The sequence below is a fragment of the Neolamprologus multifasciatus genome, chromosome 7 (genome assembly GCF_963576455.1).
Source record: "Neolamprologus multifasciatus chromosome 7, fNeoMul1.2, whole genome shotgun sequence".
Classification (NCBI taxonomy): domain Eukaryota; kingdom Metazoa; phylum Chordata; class Actinopteri; order Cichliformes; family Cichlidae; genus Neolamprologus; species Neolamprologus multifasciatus.
In genome coordinates, this window is record NC_140445.1 from 59025731 (window position 1) to 59043822 (window position 18092).

The 18092-nt window shown below is 41.7% G+C and overlaps 1 protein-coding gene across 5 annotated transcripts in view; it reads right to left on the reverse strand.

Moving 5' to 3' along the window:
* magi2b (membrane associated guanylate kinase, WW and PDZ domain containing 2b) overlaps positions 1-18092 on the reverse strand; it is a 90984-nt gene that overhangs the window by 33854 nt on the left and 39038 nt on the right. For all 5 annotated transcript variants that reach the window (XM_085167986.1, XM_085167987.1, XM_085167988.1 and 2 more), the window contains exons 3-6: positions 8556-8675; positions 3279-3503; positions 1072-1300; positions 429-508 (exon numbers count right to left, since the gene is read on the reverse strand). In XM_085167986.1, the coding sequence (XP_085024112.1) occupies positions 429-508; positions 1072-1300; positions 3279-3503; positions 8556-8675 (654 nt within the window). The remainder of the gene's footprint in view (positions 1-428; positions 509-1071; positions 1301-3278; positions 3504-8555; positions 8676-18092) is intronic.

The window sequence follows — 18092 nt, forward strand, 5'->3', positions numbered from 1 at the left end:
ATTATTTTCTCAACATTTGCCCGATAGGCAATAAAAGGACATTTAATGAAAGAACTACCTTCCTCTCTGCACATCTTGCAAGACAACCATATGCTTAATGATCCATTCTCAGCAACAAATCTAAACCGGGAGAGTTTATTTGCCCAGTTTAGTCTGTCTGGGTTTCAACCTTCCTGTACGAGTACACCCCCACAAAACCTGTGGAGAAAGCTGGGAGCAGTGCACACTAACAAACATCTCAATTTGAGTGTTTTTGTGTTCTTTTTACTCAAGAGGAGCAAACAGGCTGCAACTGTGAGTCTGGAGCAGACAACAGTGGTACACAAACAGCAGAGACAACACACTTCCACAAACACCAAGCGATGAACTTCAGATAAACTAAAGCTTAAGAGAGAAAAAAATAACTAAATCAGGTTGTTCGCACTCACCGTCTTCCCTGCATTCTTCTGGCGGCTTTGCTTTCTTTGCGAGCCGAGGATCGAGCCATGATGTCGTTTTGGTGTTGTGGCTGGAGAAGAAGAAAGAGGCAGATGTAGACGATGGCAATGGAAGGAGGAACGGTGCAAACCGAGGTCAGCGAGACACAGACAGAGGAGATAAGAGAAAGAGCGGAGTGCAGAGTAACGGTAATGACCTGTGTTTGTACGTGTGCAGGGACGCTGCGAAACAAGGGGATTTCTAAGGTAAACTAAACAGTCATTAATCCGGTAATTAGCCCTCAGACACTAATTAGGAAGGGTGTGATGAGAGGGCAAAACTTTTGTGTGTGGTGTGTGTGTGTATATATTTATGTGTGTGTGTATCCTGTCTGATTAGGAGCATTGGAGTTTCATCAATTATTCAACACAAGGTCAGAGCTATAAAGTTTTCACACAGCCATACATAAACCATGAATTTAAAGTAACTGCACTTTGCAAAGTACTTTACATTGAATGTGCTTTAAGCTTTTATTTATTTATTTATTTTATAAGTAAATCCCTGTAACAGTTACAGTTACATTGTATGCTTAGAATGGTATAGATGTCACACAAAAAATTAAATATCCTCATTTAATAAGAAGATATTGCTTACTCTATGAAGTAAACTTCCCCCTTCTCAGTGTAGGCCATCTCCCAGTTATCAGGCAGGGGACCCAGCTCTTCCTCATCTGCATCTAGAACTTTGGTTGGGGACTTGCAGGGAGATTTTGGGGCCTCCTCTCCTTCGGTTGGAGGCTCAGCAGATGCTGGGGCCTGGATTGACGCTTCAACAGCAACCTCCCCAGAGGCATCTGTGCTCTTGTCCTCATGTTCACTGGACTCTGTGGACCACAGACACACACACAGAGTTATTCTCACACACCGTGTACACACATGCAGACCTGAATGCACATTACACATGCCAAGCATGAGTCAGAGCCAAGCCACTGCAGAGCTATGAAGCCCCAGGAGAGGAGGGGGAGGGCGGTGGTGGGGATGGAGTCTGAGGACAATGAGAACGAGGAAAAAAACAACAACATAGAAATGTCAGAAATTGAAAAACAGGGTAAGACAGAGACTTGAGGGGTCAAAGACTGAGTCAGAAATAAGGGACGATTTTTAGAGTGACAAGAAAAGCTGGTGGCAACTAAGGCAGTCGATAAGAAGCACAGGATCAAGGTGAGAAATACAAAATCTAAAGTATTCCTGTTGTAACTTTGTGAAGGTGCAATGAAAATGCTAAAATATTAGAAGGTCAAATTATGAAAATATCTGACTATATCACCTTCACAGTTCAAGAAGAATCAATGGTGTTTCACAATCCTCTGTCACGGTCCTTGGTCTTGTGTCTGCTAAATATCTTCAGTTTATTTCTTTGTGTATGGTTAACATTTTCACCTCTCTATCTTTCTGCGTAGTCTGTTTATACTTTAGCTCATTTCTCATGATTTCATTCCCGTTTGTGTTCCTGCCCTCCTGAGTTCTCTGTGTCAAGCCCGTGTTTCTGTTCAGTTCGGTTACTTCCTGTTTTATTTTATTAATCTTTGTTTCTTGTGGTTTCTATTTAGTTTTACATGCCTTGTCTCGTTTTCTCACTTAAGTTCAGCTGACCTCACAGGTGTTTCCTGTTTGCTCACATCACCTTGTGTATTTATTGACTCAATTTGTCTCATCTCTTTGACGCATCCTCCCTCGCTCCTATTGGTTGTGTGGTCCTTAGCACTGTTTCCACCCAGTTTTTGGATTCCTTCTTCTTCGACAGCCTTTATTTTGTAATTTGTTGTAGTTCAGGATTAATTTCCTGTCTCCCAAGTCATGTATTTGGGCCCAAATCAGCCATATATGACACTATCTGCTAAAGTCTTGTTTAATCTGTCATGTGCACTTGGTCTTTGGTTAATTTTTTTTCAGTATTCATACTAGACAGGAAAGCAAACTTATACTTAACAGTAAGCAGGTTGTAGTACGAGCTTAATAAGTACTGTGTATATATACAATAACGACAAAGACTACAAAGAGAGACAGGGAAGCAGAGAGGGCAGGAGGGACAGGACCACAGAGATAAACAATTTGGAGGTAGGATGGACGAGGGTGGCAGGGGAAGAGAGAAAAGTCACGGTATTAATAGAAGCAAGGACAAAGGCCAGGAGCGTGATGACAGAAGGAGAGACAAAGAAACTTGAGGAAAGAGAGATTGGAGCTGATGCCAAAAATGGGACTGTGGACAGTGATAATGGTGGGCACACAGAGGTGCCCTTGTGCATACATGTTGTGTAACATAAGGTTATTGAGAACCTGAGAGTTTTGGTTCATGCAGTGTTGGAATAACTGATGGAGGTACATATTTTTTTCCTTTTTTAAAAAATATACATATATATACTATTTACTTATTATCATTTATTTATTAATTTTAGTATTTTGTTATTTTATTTTTATTCTGTCCTTACTTTGGTCAGCACTTGTTGTTTAAAGCGCTATATAAATAAAGTTGGCTTGGCTATTGCAGCCATGAGTCTGGACTCAGAGGGAAAAGACACTCTTAATTTTCCACTTAAGGGACAATACAGGTTATGCATCACCTGCTGTGACAACTGGCCTTTGTCAGTGGTTTGACTCAAATATACCAGTAGGACGGCAACAAATAACCCGGGGGACAGTCCAGGCCTTCAAACTCTATTTTCTCCTCACTGAAATATGAGTACATAAAGTCTTTGTGGCCACGGCACTTGTGAAACAGAATGTAATTTTGGCTGTGAGTAAAAGAGAAATGTGGCATGCATCAACAGGAAATTCATATTTTTCTTACTCATCCTACAGTACCTGGTGTGATGGCCACCCCGTTGCCATTGACAACTGGGCTCTCCTCTTCCTCCTCCTCAGGCGGCTCCAGACTGGCGCGCTGCTCCATGTTGCTGACTGACTGGTTCCTCTTTCTCTTGCCCTGGGCGCTTGGCCGGGCTCCGGGCAGCAGGGCCTCACTCACATTCAGAGGAGGGGCTGCCGGGGACGGCTCGGCTGGAGGTTTCGGTGTGCCGTAGAAGTTATCTGAGGGCAGAGAGGCAGCGTTTGTGTTAGAGGCCACATGCACAACCAAAGTGGGATCCCAGGTGATGTAACACACCGTCTGGGAGGCGGAGTGAAGGTCCACAGCTCGCAGACAGCTGTGGCTTTGAACAGATGACTGCCTTTCAAAATGAAAGATTCATCTGTCTGAACAGTGCCGCAGAAATAACTTAGGCCATGTTTTTGCCTGGTAACAAATCATTTCTATTAAGTCTAATCAATTTACCCACTGGCTGGTGTTTCAGCGAGGAACAAGCATATGCAGTTCCATTTAATAGAGGCCTTCTGATAGACGTTAGTCTGAAAACATGACTGGAGTCAGAACACAGGCTTTTTAATCACAGAGAACATAACAAGGATCCCAAAACAATAACCCAGGGAAAAAAAAACAACAAGCTGTCTATTTTCTAACTCCCTCAATTTCCCATTCCATTCCACAAAAACACCAGCTTAGAAAGAAAATTGGACACCACAAAATGACTAAACAAACAACAACAATACTAAGACGACAGGAAATAATGCCCCACACATAGAAGTCAGTGTCATCGATGTCCTTATCATTTAACTTGCAAAATTATTTTCTGCCCCATGATGACATTTCTTTACTATTGGCGGCGTTTCCTAACTCTGACATATCTCCTGAAAAGGAGGCACCCCCGGCATCGTCCACTAAATTTATCATCCAATCATTGTCGCGCCCTTTTTCATCGCTCAAAGGCAGAGGAAACGCCCTACAGACTTCTACAACGTCACATTTTATACAGGAGAAAAACTGCGAGAGAGGTTCATCCTAAACTGTCACTTTGTTTTGTGACCCGACTACACAATCTTTCACAGCGTGCACCTCCTTTTCCATTCAGAACTGGCCTAATTCTTTGTCGCACAGATTCAAAGTAGATTTTGGTCCACATTGACGTGATGGCGTCGAAAGCTGCTGCAGATTTGTCTGAGATCAGGTGAGTGTGGAGGCCATGAGAGTACAGTGCACTCTATGTCGTGTTCAAGAAACCAGTTTGAGATGAGATGAGCTTTGTGATCAGGTGTGTTATCCAGCTAGAAGACTAGCACACTGTGGTCATAGATGGGTGCACATGATCTGCAACAATACTCGGGTAGGTGGTGGTGTTTAAACAGTGCTCATTTCTGACCTTGCCATTTAAAATTTCAGCAGAAATCAAGAAAAGGCTTATTTTGTTTTTAGACTCTTTTGGTTAAGCCAAAGAGATGTGGCACCAACAACCATGCCACACTCAGCAGTTTGTCTAAACCAGGTCTGCAAGCCTAAATGCATTCAGTTGTTGCCGTGTTGTCTGATTAGATATTTGTGTTAACGAGCACTTGAAAGTGGCTGATGAGTTTATTTCCAGGGCTTAGACTTCCTAGTCTGTCTCAGCCTTTTTTCTTTTTTTACTTTCTTTGTTACTCTGTGTAACCTCAACACACAACCCCTATGAAAGATTTATACAGAACAGCAGCAGCAAGTTAGCAGAAGCATTTAATTACCTTTCATTGAATAAAAGCAGAGAAACCTAGACACAGATATTCTTCTGCAAGGAGAAACCTGGATTTGGTTTCAAAAGATAGATCCATTTTCAGGCACAGCATCCTAGGGTTAAATTACACGTCTGCATTGCTTCTGTACTAGATTACTTGACTCACTAGTTTGCTGGCTCCTAAAGCCCAAACCAGCTGTTTGTTCTCACTAATTAAGCTGATTCTTCCTGAGCTACAACTGTAATGTTGGACAGAAATGTGGAAGTATGTTTGGAGAATCATTATCAGAGTGTAAGTGGGAGGAATAACAGATTAGTTAAAGTTGGGCTGGGTTTCAATAATAGTCATCGGCATCTGCAGCAGCAGGCCGGCACTTAATGAATTGGGGGGAGATTTTAGTTTCTCCTCAAATGTAGATATAAGTAAGTCCTCTGGGATAGATCATGTCCTTTTATATGATAAAAGAAATCTTGTACTTTCTCTAATTAAACCTCTAAATGATTAAAATTTAATCCAAAATGCTGCAGCAAGAGTACTGACAGGGACTAGAAAGAGAGAGCATATTTCTCCTGTTTTGGCTTCCCTTCATTGGCTTCCTGTTAAATCCAGAATTGAATTCAAAATCCTGCTCCTCACATACAAGGTCTTAAATAATCAGGCCCCATCTTATCTTAATGACCTTGTAGTACCATATCACCCTATTAGAGCACTTCGCTCCCGCTCTGCAGGCCTACTTGTTGTTCCTAGAGTATTTAAAAGTAGAATGGGAGGGAGAGCCTTCAGTTTTCAGGCCCCTCTTCTGTGGAACCAGCTTCCAGTTTGGATTCAGGAGACAGACACTATCTCTACTTTTAAGATTAGGCTTAAAACCTTCCTTTTTGCTAAAGCATATAGTTAGGGCTGGACCAGGTGACCCTGAATCCTCCCTTAGTTATGCTGCAATAGATGTAGGCTGCCGGGGGATTCCCATGATGCATTGAGTTTTTCCTTTCCAGTCACCTTTCTCACTCACTATGTATTAACAGACCTCTCTGTATTGAATCATATCTGTTATTAATCTCTGTCTCTCTTCCACAGCATGTCTTTATCCTGTCTTCCTTCTCTCACCCCAACCGGTCGCAGCAGATGGCCGCCCCTCCCTGAGCCTGGTTCTGCCGGAGGTTTCTTCCTGTTAAAAGGGAGTTTTTCCTTCCCACTGTCGCCAAAGTGCTTGCTCATAGGGGGTCATATGATTGTTGGGCTTTTCTCTGTATCTATGAAGCGCCTTGAGGCGACATTTGTTGTGATTTGGCGCTATATAAATAAAATTGAATTGAATTGAATTGAATTGAATTGAATTAAAATTACATAAAGGAAAAGCAACTAAAGAACAGCTCTAAAGAACTGGAGCTTTTTATTTTATAATAATATACGACACTGCAAGTATATTTTATGGTAAAAAGTCAGAATTAGGCAACGTGAAAGAATGCAGGTTGTCTAAACTTTGATTTATAAGCTGAGCAAATTTATTCAGCATGGCTTTTTATGACTTTTGTGGATCTAGTTTGCCTCCATCTGCCCAGACAGTCAGCTGACTGTTTGGACTGACATGGCTAACTACATAAAAACTAATCACAGATGAGCGCCAGTCTACCGAGCATAAACCAAAGAACGGGAGAAGGAGGCAGCAATAAAGGACAACACGAGCAGCAGGAGGAGCACAGGCATTACAGCCACCACTTCCTCCACAATCTGTGAAAAATATAAATCTGCGCCCGCTGGCACATGTAGACAAAGACACAAGTATAAAGCCCCATAGGCAGCAAGCACCCACCTGTGAAAGGTTAAAGAAGAGATCCTTGACAGAACTTAAGGCATTCTGGGGTAAGTTTAGGCCAGATTCCCTCCTCATGCCCCACGTTAGTTTTAAAAATAAACTCTTCCCTTGATCTTGAATGCTTGAGACGCCTGAAGGCATCGTGGTTTTTGTACAGTTCAATATCCACCTTCAGCTGTGACTCATCTCACATGATCACATACGTAAGCTCCTATGTGCACCAATTCTTGCATTCACATGTACACCCACATGGAATACAGTGTCCAGACCGCGTCTGATTTTAGTCTCCCTCACTGCCTGCATTTAATTTTTTTTCTCTTAAAGGCACTGAGTTTGTTTTGGTAGTCTGCTTTTTTTAAAGTCTTCGTTTCTCTCTCTACACAAAGAGAAGACAATTGCACATGAAAAGCACAGAATTAAGAAAGCTGTCCTTTTACATAGTGTAAACAATGAAAGGAAAAACAATCGGAGCAGCTACACAACAACAACGACAACAAAATAATTTGACAAAATATATGCAATGGGGTTTTTGAATTGTTCTCCACATTTAGCAATTTAGCAAGATTTGGCTTTGTAAAAGGGGACCATGTCATACGCGGTAACCCTGGAAAGTGAAGCAGCCAGTGCTGCTTTTTAGCTGTGGTTAGAAACTGGGACAGGAGCTATCTGAATCTAAATCTCACAGTCTACTGCATTCTTCTATCTCAGGTGTTAGAAGACTTTATCATGCTTTAGTAACCTTAAACTGCATGGTGGTCAGTTCAGAGATGTGCTTTGGAAAACCAGACCATTTCAGTGTGTAACGCTAACAAACGTCACAGGTGAGTGCGTCTCCAAGGAAACAGTGAAAGCGTATGCTGCTGTCAAAACACCCAGACTCACTGCTATCCTTGCTTTAATTTATAAGACAGAAATGAAGCCCATCTCTCAGTTATGCAATTTAGGCTTTTTTTCACATTGTGAAAAAACAGTAATTTGAGTTAATGAAATTATAAATTATTCCATAATCAAATTACACCGATATATTACCCGGCATACATCCAGTCTCTGATTCTTCCATCTCCACTCTCTTATTTTATTATGCATTACAAAATGAGTTGCAGCACCTCTAGTGCAGCCACCCAGAAAGAGACAGTTCCCCCCAGTGGGTATAACTAAGCTCGGTGTCAAGGGAAATGGACACTGCAGACACACACTTGTGACATGAACATGAAGACAGGAACACACATATAACCATACATGCACCCATATCCCCTACATTCACACACACACACAATTTGTGTGCATGTGTTCAGTTGCACACACAGAGGAGAAAAATAAAACTGCTTCTGGGCAACTGAACCAGCAAATCCCCCATCTGTAGACATATCCCTGACAGTGTAGCAAAGCAGAGATGCACAGACTTGACATGACTTGGAAATGGCTTTCGTCCAGCTCACGCACACACATACACACAAACTGTTGAACAACCACAGGAGGAAACTATGATACTGAATAAAATCAGTGCACAAGACTCATTTTGTTTATTTGAGCATCACCTGACGCATCGAATTAATCAAATAAATATACGCATGTTGTTGAGCAGTGTATGTATATACATAAACATTTTAAAAATAGAAAACTGGTACTACCGAAACATACGTTCCCATTTTTCCTCCCCGTGCACCTGTACCTGTCCTGCAGATGAAGCCTATTTTGTGCACAGCAGCATTCCCAGAGCTCACCTTCATAGGTTCCACTCTCTAGCAGGGCTCCACTTTGCTCCAATTCCATAAAACGCTCCACACTCACAAAGTTGTAGTCCACCCCTGGCACCTCCCCCTCCTTAGGTTGCCTGGTGGTACCTGCAGAGACAGAGAGAGAGAGGGCGAGGAGGAAGAGGAAGGGAGAGGAGGGAGGGAGAGGTCATTAGAACCAAATGGGGCACTTGAGAAGAAAAGGCAGGAAGGCAGAGAAAGCGCTCAGAAAAAGGGCTGGATGGGAAAAGACGGCAGATTTGAGGCTACAAAGTGTACGAGAGGAAGTGGGAGGGGAAGGGAAATGGAACAGAAGTGGGTGACTGAGGAGTCATCACTTGTGATAGCCAAATCCATTCACACAATTGTGTGTGTGAGTGACAGTGAGAGACAGCGAGAGAAGAGCAGGGAGAGCAAAACACCAACAGCAAACCACCATTATTCAGTTCCTACGAGCCAATCCAATGCTTCTTTAGTAATGAGTGAATCAATATGGCAGTTTTAGGAAGCATAACTCAAACCTCCTTACACAGCACACAATACAGCGCCGATTGGATTATTGTAGAAACGGCAGGAATGCAGACGCACCACATTACCATGCAGCAATTAGAGCCTTCCTGCATCAGTGCTCTGGAGATCTCCATCAGCGCGGCGGCGTCGAGGCTCGGCTCTGTGATGGCAGCAATGGGAGTTTTGAGTTTAATGAGGTGCTGTGTTTGTGTCTCTGCCAAGTGGACTTACAGTTCGGGCTCAGTAAAGTATGCTGCCGTTGAAGCCTGCTCTCTATCGATCACGCCTGAAAACAATCATTGGTATGGAGCGGACAGGGAGACCGCTCTGAGCTGTTCCCAGGACTCGGGTCCACAGTGTAACAGCTAAGTCGGATTGATCTGGCTGTGTGGGTTACCAGAAAGTGTACGATTTGTGCCACGTACAAGTGTACAGGTCTGAAAAGCACGTTTTTGGAAAGCTAAAATTGGGTACATGTCCTCAGGTATGAACAGAGGGTATAAAATGCTTACAGGCACCACAGCAGAAGTGTGAGCTGTGGGAGATTAAAACAGCAGGTAGATGAGGTGCTGTGGGCTCATACACGACACACTCATGCATGCAGAGAGAGAGGGGTGGCTGCAGCATCCTCTAACTCTCCCACTAATCATTAGATGTCTATTGATCGTCTGTCACTGCTTTATTCCTGTACTGCATCCACTGAACATTCTCAGCTGTATTTACTTCACTACTGGGAGCAAAAGATGGCAGCCTGGCAACACCTAATGAGTGAGGAAGCAACACCAAGAACATCAGATATCTGGCAGACATCTATTAAACTTTAAAACATGGCCACACTGCGCACAGACTGTGGTGTCTTTTTTGTACTTTTCTCTCTCTGTGTGTGTCTAAATGTGTGAATTATACTGTGTACTTGCGTTTTTGACTGTGAATGTTAGCAAAGTGCCCAGTGTGCCCATAATAATCCCATCTCCAAGCTGATCACAGCTCAGTCGGACACCGTGAGTCCACAACCCCACTGGAATGAGAGTGCAGTGTGCGTCGCTGTGAGTATGTATCACCCTTCCCATCACTTGATGGACTCAGATCAATATTGAATTAGTTGACAATGATGTGAAGGGCACTAAGACTTATAAAGAGCTCTAAGATCCATAAAATAAACATTCAGTTAATTTGTTTATTTAACTTACAAAAATTGAGTTTTTCTGCATAATTAAGCTTGAACAGAAATGTAAACTTTGGCAGAGGCTTTGCTTTTAAACAACACACAATTTAAGCTTTTTTTTCCTGAAAAATAGATCATGTCTGCTCATAAATATTAATGAACTAGCACCATTCTGCTAGCAGTAACAATAAAACTGAGCACATGTCCAATTTTTTGGTTGTACTTAAGAGGAAAACTGTAAATAATATATATGTATATATAATCCTTGTTATCTTCAAAACAGTGAACGTCTGAGATGCTTCCAAAACCACAGTTAAGCTACACTTACATAGAAGAAAAAAGAAATAAAAGCAGAGGTCCAAATATGCTCATTCTTGGCAAATGTGCATATTTGCTTCTGTATTTCTGCATTTGGGAAAGGGAAAATCTGCTTCGGCTATTATATTATATATTCCACCAACTTCAGAAGTATTGATGGGAATTTATGGGAATTTATTTCAGGCTGTAGTTTTTATGTTTTCATACTGGATTGCATTATTTCATATGGTATAATAAAAATCTTCCCCACCTCCATTGGCTGACTCATCACTCCTCTGACTCAGTCTGTACAAACATTTATCATCATAATCTCCACAAACATGACGTATTTTTGAGGGTTATTTTACAAGATTGCATCATAGTGTCAGGTGACCATTTTAGATACAATTTCAAAAACACAAACACCCCCTAACGCAGCCTCACATGCGCAGATGATATTAACACCAATGTCAACAATGCCATAGGCACACAGACGCAGATTACCAGAGAGGCTGTCTTTAGCGTTAATGTGGTTACTCCTTTAAAAAAATATTTTGCTATACTAAAGCAAACTGAAAAGAAGACGTGCAAGAGGTCTACAAAATAATGACTCAATAGTGATTCTTGGCTTGACTGAGGACACAAATCCCAGTCTCCTGAGCAAAAATCATGTGTCTGATGTATTTATCTACCGCAATCCTCTCCACGTACACTCTTTCTACCACCTCATGTCCCCTGAAGATAAACCTCTTTCACTACAGGTACCTTCAGCTGTTGAGGCATGTAGCCATGGACTGATGTCAAAATGATGTGCAACCATGCATACACCAGAGTGTTTATATTTTTTCGTGGAGCCGAGTTTAAACAGTCAAATAGCTGCAGCACGCTTGGGTGCAAAGACACGCTTTAAAAGAACAATTGCAAAGAAGAAGAAGAAGAAGAAGAAGAAGAAGAAGAAAAAGGAGGACCACCACGGCATGTGCAGTGCGACGCTGAATATCCCCAGCTGGCCAGGTGGTGCTGGTCGCCTTCCACGGAGTACAGCTATTGATCTGTAAGATCAGATTGAAATTATTCTTCTGCCCACACCAGAGTAGGCAGAGCCTGCTGGCATACTGATGACCTGCTGATAGCCTTCTCCCACAGCTTCCTTCAGTGGACACACCAACTGAGCTGAGAGAGGCAGAGTGGGAGAGAGGGAGGGAGTACGTCTTGTTGGATCTGAGCTGGAAATATTGATCGAATATCTGGGTTTGAGATAGGCCGACTTTTCCTCGTTTCTCCTTTATCCTTACACATTTCTGCTCAGAGTGCGTTACCCATTTTCCTGTGCTCTTCCTCCTCCCTCCCAGTAAATACCTATGAAGTTTTTATTACAAAGAACATTGTTTCCAGAAAAATCAAAGCATTGTTCCTTCTGCCTCTGTTACCATATTTCACCTGTCTTCATCTTCACTTAACCTTACCAACTTTAGTTTTCGTATCTGGGAAAACTTTAAAAGTGAAGGCAGAAACAATTTAATCCGTAACTGTCTGTGTAGGTTCTCATTCATCCAGGACATGGTAACCTAAGGAGCATGTAAAGAAAAGCGACCAGTCTCTTTTCTTTCCCTGAAATTCCTTCAGTTTGGTTTTGGCAATTTTCTCTTCGTATTTTTTCATGTGAAGACACAAAGACCTAAACAATGCTTTAAATATTTACCGCTTGAAATCTTTTCTATCATATTTCCAGTTAGTAAGGGCTGTCTCCGCCTGTGCAGCTACCCTTGGAAAAACCCGGAAACTATTTTAATGATCATCAAACTACATCTTTACTGATATCCACACACGGGTGTCAAACGTTGTCATTAAGAGTGCAGAGGGGTCATCAAATGTCATCTTTATGGGGGAAAGAGTTAATAAATGACGCAACTGCACAGGTGCTCAAATTAAAACCAAAAATAGCAGCAGACTCCACAAAGTGGAGGCAGTGATGCTCTCACACAGCCAAATACACTGCTGCGGTTGACTATTGATTGGGTTTCATGCTTTTGCTAATAAAAGGTTAAAATCGGCTGTGAGCCAAAAATGGTCTTTGCATCACAATCAGCCAGTGTATCCAACCCTCTCAGAGGTGACGCTGCAGGAATACAAGCACCACCGAGATTTATGGCTTAAATGACTTAAATCCACAATAAAACAGAAAACCTTGGAGCTGCCACTCTGGGAGGGAAAAACACTGTCTGCCTCAAACCCTGACAGCGAAGAACTACAGAATATTTTCTGTGGATGTGTGTGGGGGGAGAGAACAGAGAGAGACGATGTAGAAACACAACAAGGAAAGTCCATTTAGAGCAAAAGCTAAAATAGATGATATACTGAAATAACTCAGCTGGGTGTGAGATGATAAGAGGACAAAGACCTTTGCTAAATTATAGAGTGGAGGGAAGAGTGGCAAGCAGAGAAACACAGAGAGAGGCAGCAACAGAGAAGGAGACTGAGAGAGGGGGGTAAAAGGCTGATTGGTTAACCTCGCAGTGCATCCACAGCAGCTTGCAAGTGTGTTTGAGAATGTGAACTGTGTTCATTCGCATATTTATATAATTAGACAGGAAGTCACCAAGAGGGAGAAGCAGAGTGGTGGAGATTCAGGGCTAAAAATAGACTATCGATGGACTGATTAACATAATAAAGGTTGGGGAAAGGCAGGCAAACGATACGGTCTCTGCGCGAGAATGTGTGGGAGCAAGAAGGTGTGTGTGGAGTGGGGGTGTCAAGCGAGTCTCTCTTATTAATAGTTAATACTGGAATCTATAGACACACAGCACGGGATGTCATTATTTTCTCCAGAGTTCTTATACTCATTATCCTCCATTGTAATTTTAATAAATTTGTGGTTATAATGCAAAGAACATTTATATGATAATAGGACTGAGCAGCAAACCCAGACTAGTAAAGCTGGATGTGCATAGTTCCACAGAATCATCTCTGAGTCTCTGTGTGCACACAGTCAGGCTCATAAGTATTTGGACTGTAAATTTTGCCTCTACACACCAGCACAGTGGATTTTAAATAAAGCTATCAAGATGTGATTAAAGTGCAGACTTTCAGCTTTAATTCAAGGGGTTTTTACAAAAGCACTGCATTAACCGTTTTGGAATTTAAATAATTTTTATACACGGCCCCCTTTTACAGAGGAAAAAAAAAGTAATTAGGCAATTGGCTGACAAGCAGTTTCATGGCCAGGTGAGGCCAGTTTCCTCATTAAAATTAAGCAGAGAACATCTGGACTGTATTACACAGTATGATGTCCAAAGAGATGTTGGTGTGACTGAAGGAGGCCATCATTAGGCTGGAAACGAAAACAAAGCAGAGATAAAGCAAAAACTTTAGGAGTGTTGGAATCAACGATTTGGTATATTCTTAAAAAGAGCGAACACACCAACGAGCTCAGCAACACCAAACGGCCCGAGGGACCACAGAGACAAAGTACAGGGTGACAGACTGTTTTCCCCAGCTAAGAAAAACCCTTTACAACATCCAATCAAGTCAAGACGAGGTCAGCGTGCCATTTTAAAAAGTCTTTGGACAGATGAAACCAGGCATAACTTCTAGCAGAATGATGGAGAAGAGAAAAGTATGGAGAAGGAAAGAAACACATTATCACATTAAAGGTCAAACATGTTGGAGGCAATGTCATGGCATGGGCACGTATGGATGCAGGTGCAAACGTTTCACTTGTGTTTATCGACGATGCGGCTGCTGACAGAAGTAACAGGATGAAAGTGAAGCGCACGGCACCGTATCATCTGCTAAGATTCAGCCAAACGCTGCAAAACGGAATCCCAAGACAAAGAAACCGGCCTAGTCAGTCACCTGATGTTAACACAGCAGAGCGTGCTTTTATCGTTATCGAAGACAAAGCTGTAGTAAAGGCCTAGCAGAGCATCTCAGAGGAAATGAAACAGCATTCGGTGGTTTCTAGACTTCAGACATTTGTCTTTGCCTGCAAAAGATTTTCATCCAAGTATTAAAAACAATCCTTATGTGTAAAATTATGACAAAATTATTTTGTCCAAATAACTTGAAGCATCTGAAAACAGGAGTGCGTCAATATAAATGTGGAAAAAAACAGAAATACTAAACAGTTAATTTAATATTTATTTTAAAAAAGCTGAAGAGCTGAACGTCTGTACTTCAGCCACGTCTTGATTGTTTAATTTAAAATCCACAGTTGTGCTGTACTAAAGCGCAGCTGTTTGTCTCACAGACCTCATATTCGTTTCTGAGCTGAGTGAATTTGTTACATAGACTGAATTAACACCAAATCTAACTGTAACTAAAAATACTCCCTGAAAAGGTGAATAGCTGTGACACTCTTTCACGATAATCCTCTAGTGGGCTAAACAAGGAGGTTTATACGTGCATGTACAGAAGTGATAGCACACTAAATGTAGGTCCATTCTCACCTTATTATGCTGCACATCTTTTCAACTGAATTAGCACGTGGTGCTTTCTGCTTATCTGTTTAACCCTGCTACATCCTTTGGTGGGTATATATTAATATAATATTCAAAATTCTGTATGCTAAAAAAAACGACATCTATTAGAAGGTGAGGTCAGAAGACACAATCTTGTTACAGTGTAATGAAAAAATAGAGAGACAATGCACTGTCCTCAAAACCCTGAACCCGTTTACCCACAGTCGGTTCTAGCAGAGAGCAAGCAGAGCACCACAACAGACTGTCTCAGTTACACATCCATCCATCCGTCCATCCTTTCTCCTGATTCTTGTTCCAATTTACCTCGTCGCTCTTCGTTCCACTATAGCTGATCTCTGTCCCCATTACTCCCTCCCTGTCTTTTTTAATCCGCTCCTCTTTCCCTTGATTATTCTCCACTCCTCTCGTCTCTTCTTCAGGCTCTGTCTAACACTTTGGTCTTCTCTTTCATTCACTCTCCTCCTTCCTTCTTCTTCTTCCCAGTTGACAGATGTGAAGTGTGACAGCAGGGCTATAGAAGAAGTATGATCGAGCACACACACACACACACAAGCATCCTTATTTACACTACAAAGCCTGGGCTACAGATGCAGCGACACAACATGGCAACACTCTGACAGGAGCGTATGCTCTCACGACAACACATCAGTACTTGGCAACACAGACTCACCATGGTAACAAGCAGCAATATCTACACGAGCTGTTCATAAATAATATTTATGTCAGGTATGACACACCGCTTTGCATGTGGAGCCGTTTTACTAGTCACAGTGTCAGAGGTCTTCAGTTTGATCCTTTTCTGCTCTGCACTGCTGCAGGTGTGTGCTCGTTGCCAACTCTTACTTCATCAATCAATTACTTTTGCAGCATGGCTACCCAGAGCTCACACCTGGTTACCTCGGAGTAATTTACCTGTTGTTTGAGCAGACAGGTTTTACTCTGAAGGGAACTGCAGGCTGGGAGGACTAGGAGACTTGGATGTCATGTCTCAGTGTAAATCTCTCTCAGGGCAGAAGGCTCTGCTCCACATTTCAGTCTAGCTGCAATCAGCAGTGAGACAGCGAGAGAGACAGGTGTGAGACTCACTGCTCATTCTGCTACAGACAAACCAAATTTAAGGTGGACTTTCTAAGCTTTTCCTTATTTCCTGTCACATATATACTGTTGCAGTGGAGAAAGCTTCAAATAATGAGGGCTGTGCATTTATACATGATCCCTGTGATCCAGAAGCTCCGGCTTCACACAGCTCCAAACGCTCAGTTTCAAACAGATTCTGCTCCATTCTTGGCTCTTAAAAAGAGAGGATCTCCATAATATGGACATCTCACTTCACATTTAAGGCTGTATAAAGGTTAAAACAAGCAGAATTATTGAGCTTTGGATGTGCAGTAGGTGGATCTGTTGTTAGGCTGGCTGTTTATCCTTGATTTTTCCTTATTTCCTTACCGAAGACATAGGGAGAAACGAAAAGACATTTCAAACCACCACAAAACAGGAATGGCACAGTGGTGTGGTGGTTAGCACTGGTGCCTTACAGCAAGAAGGTACTGGGTTGAAACCCCACCTGGGGTCCTTCATTGTCTTTGTGAATTCTGACTTCCTCCCAAAGGTTAATTGGTTATAAAAGTGACCGTGCAGTAGGTGTGAATATGAGCGCGAACAGACTGGTGACCTGTGCGAGGTGTACCCTGCTTCTCACCCTGTGACAGCTAGGATAGGTTACAGGCCCAGGAAAACAGGGGAAATAGATAGACTGAGAAAACTGAAGTTATATTGTTCCAGACTTCTGGGATACCAAGAACCTGGGAGTGATCTTTTGACAAGGCTCACTTTTTATGAACAAATATTGCTGTCAAAGCTAACTTAGTTCAGCTTTGGTACTTGTGAAGTTGAAGCCATTTCTCTTCCTTTAGAGACTTTGAAAAGGTTAGAGATGCTTTCATTTCGTCTCAGCTTGACTATTGTAAAAGATTTTTTTCATTCAGGTGTCAGTCTGTCTTTCTTTGTCGACCGCAGCTGCTCGGGTCCACAGTCTCCTACATCAACTCCCAATCAGTTTAAGATTTGATATTGTTTTTTTAAGTCATTACACGGGATAGTGGCCCCATATCTCTTTCCACTAGATCTCCGAGGTCTGCTAAGCAGATGCTCTGAGTTGCTCTGAGGTGCAGAACCAACATCTGGATATCAGACCTTTACTGTATTTGCTCCTAAATAACAGAAAAAAATTGCTTTTCACGTCTGGATTTCTCCAGATATTTTTAAAACTCCCAGAAAAACTATTTATTCTGGAGCTTTTAAACCTGACATTTGTTTTCTTACTTGTATTCTTTTAATATTTTTTTATGTTATTATTATCTGATTCTCTCAGCTGTACAGCAGATTGAAGAAGGCAGATGTTGACCAAACACAGTGATAAATTGGCTTGACGTATTCTAAATTACACTGACTTGCTCATGAAGCTGCATCAGTCATGTCGACCCGTTTGGTGCTGGAAAGTGATTAACAGTAATTCTTTAAAATGGTGAACTATTCCGTTACCTGGCAGTTTCAGGAAGGCTGCATCATTACTGATGTCGAGCAGCGTATTAAATAAATCGTTTATCAATAAAAAAATTAATCCTGTCTCTTGCACCAAGTACTGAAAATGTCAAAGAGCCTTAACAGCATCTTTAATCAAACGATGGGACGTTAGCTGGTTAACTGACTTATTCCAGTTTTTTTTTTATGTGATTATTTATCTGTACGTGTTGACTTTTTAACATTTGGATGCACAAATTATAAACTCGCCGCGTCACTTGGAGACTGTGTTGCTCATTTTTTATATGATTGACTATTTTGCATTTTTTCTTATGAAGATTGTTTTTATTGTTAACGGCACATAAAAACAAATGCTCTAAAACCAGCTAATGTCTGCCATTTTTGCAGCCTTGACTTATCAACCATCTGAATAATTGGTGTAGTTATTTGCTAATGTATTGGAAAAAATGTCAGTGTGTTCATGCTGTCAATAATCATTCACATTTAGAGTTATCAAAATAATATTTTATGCGTGTTCTTTCCCTTTTAAAG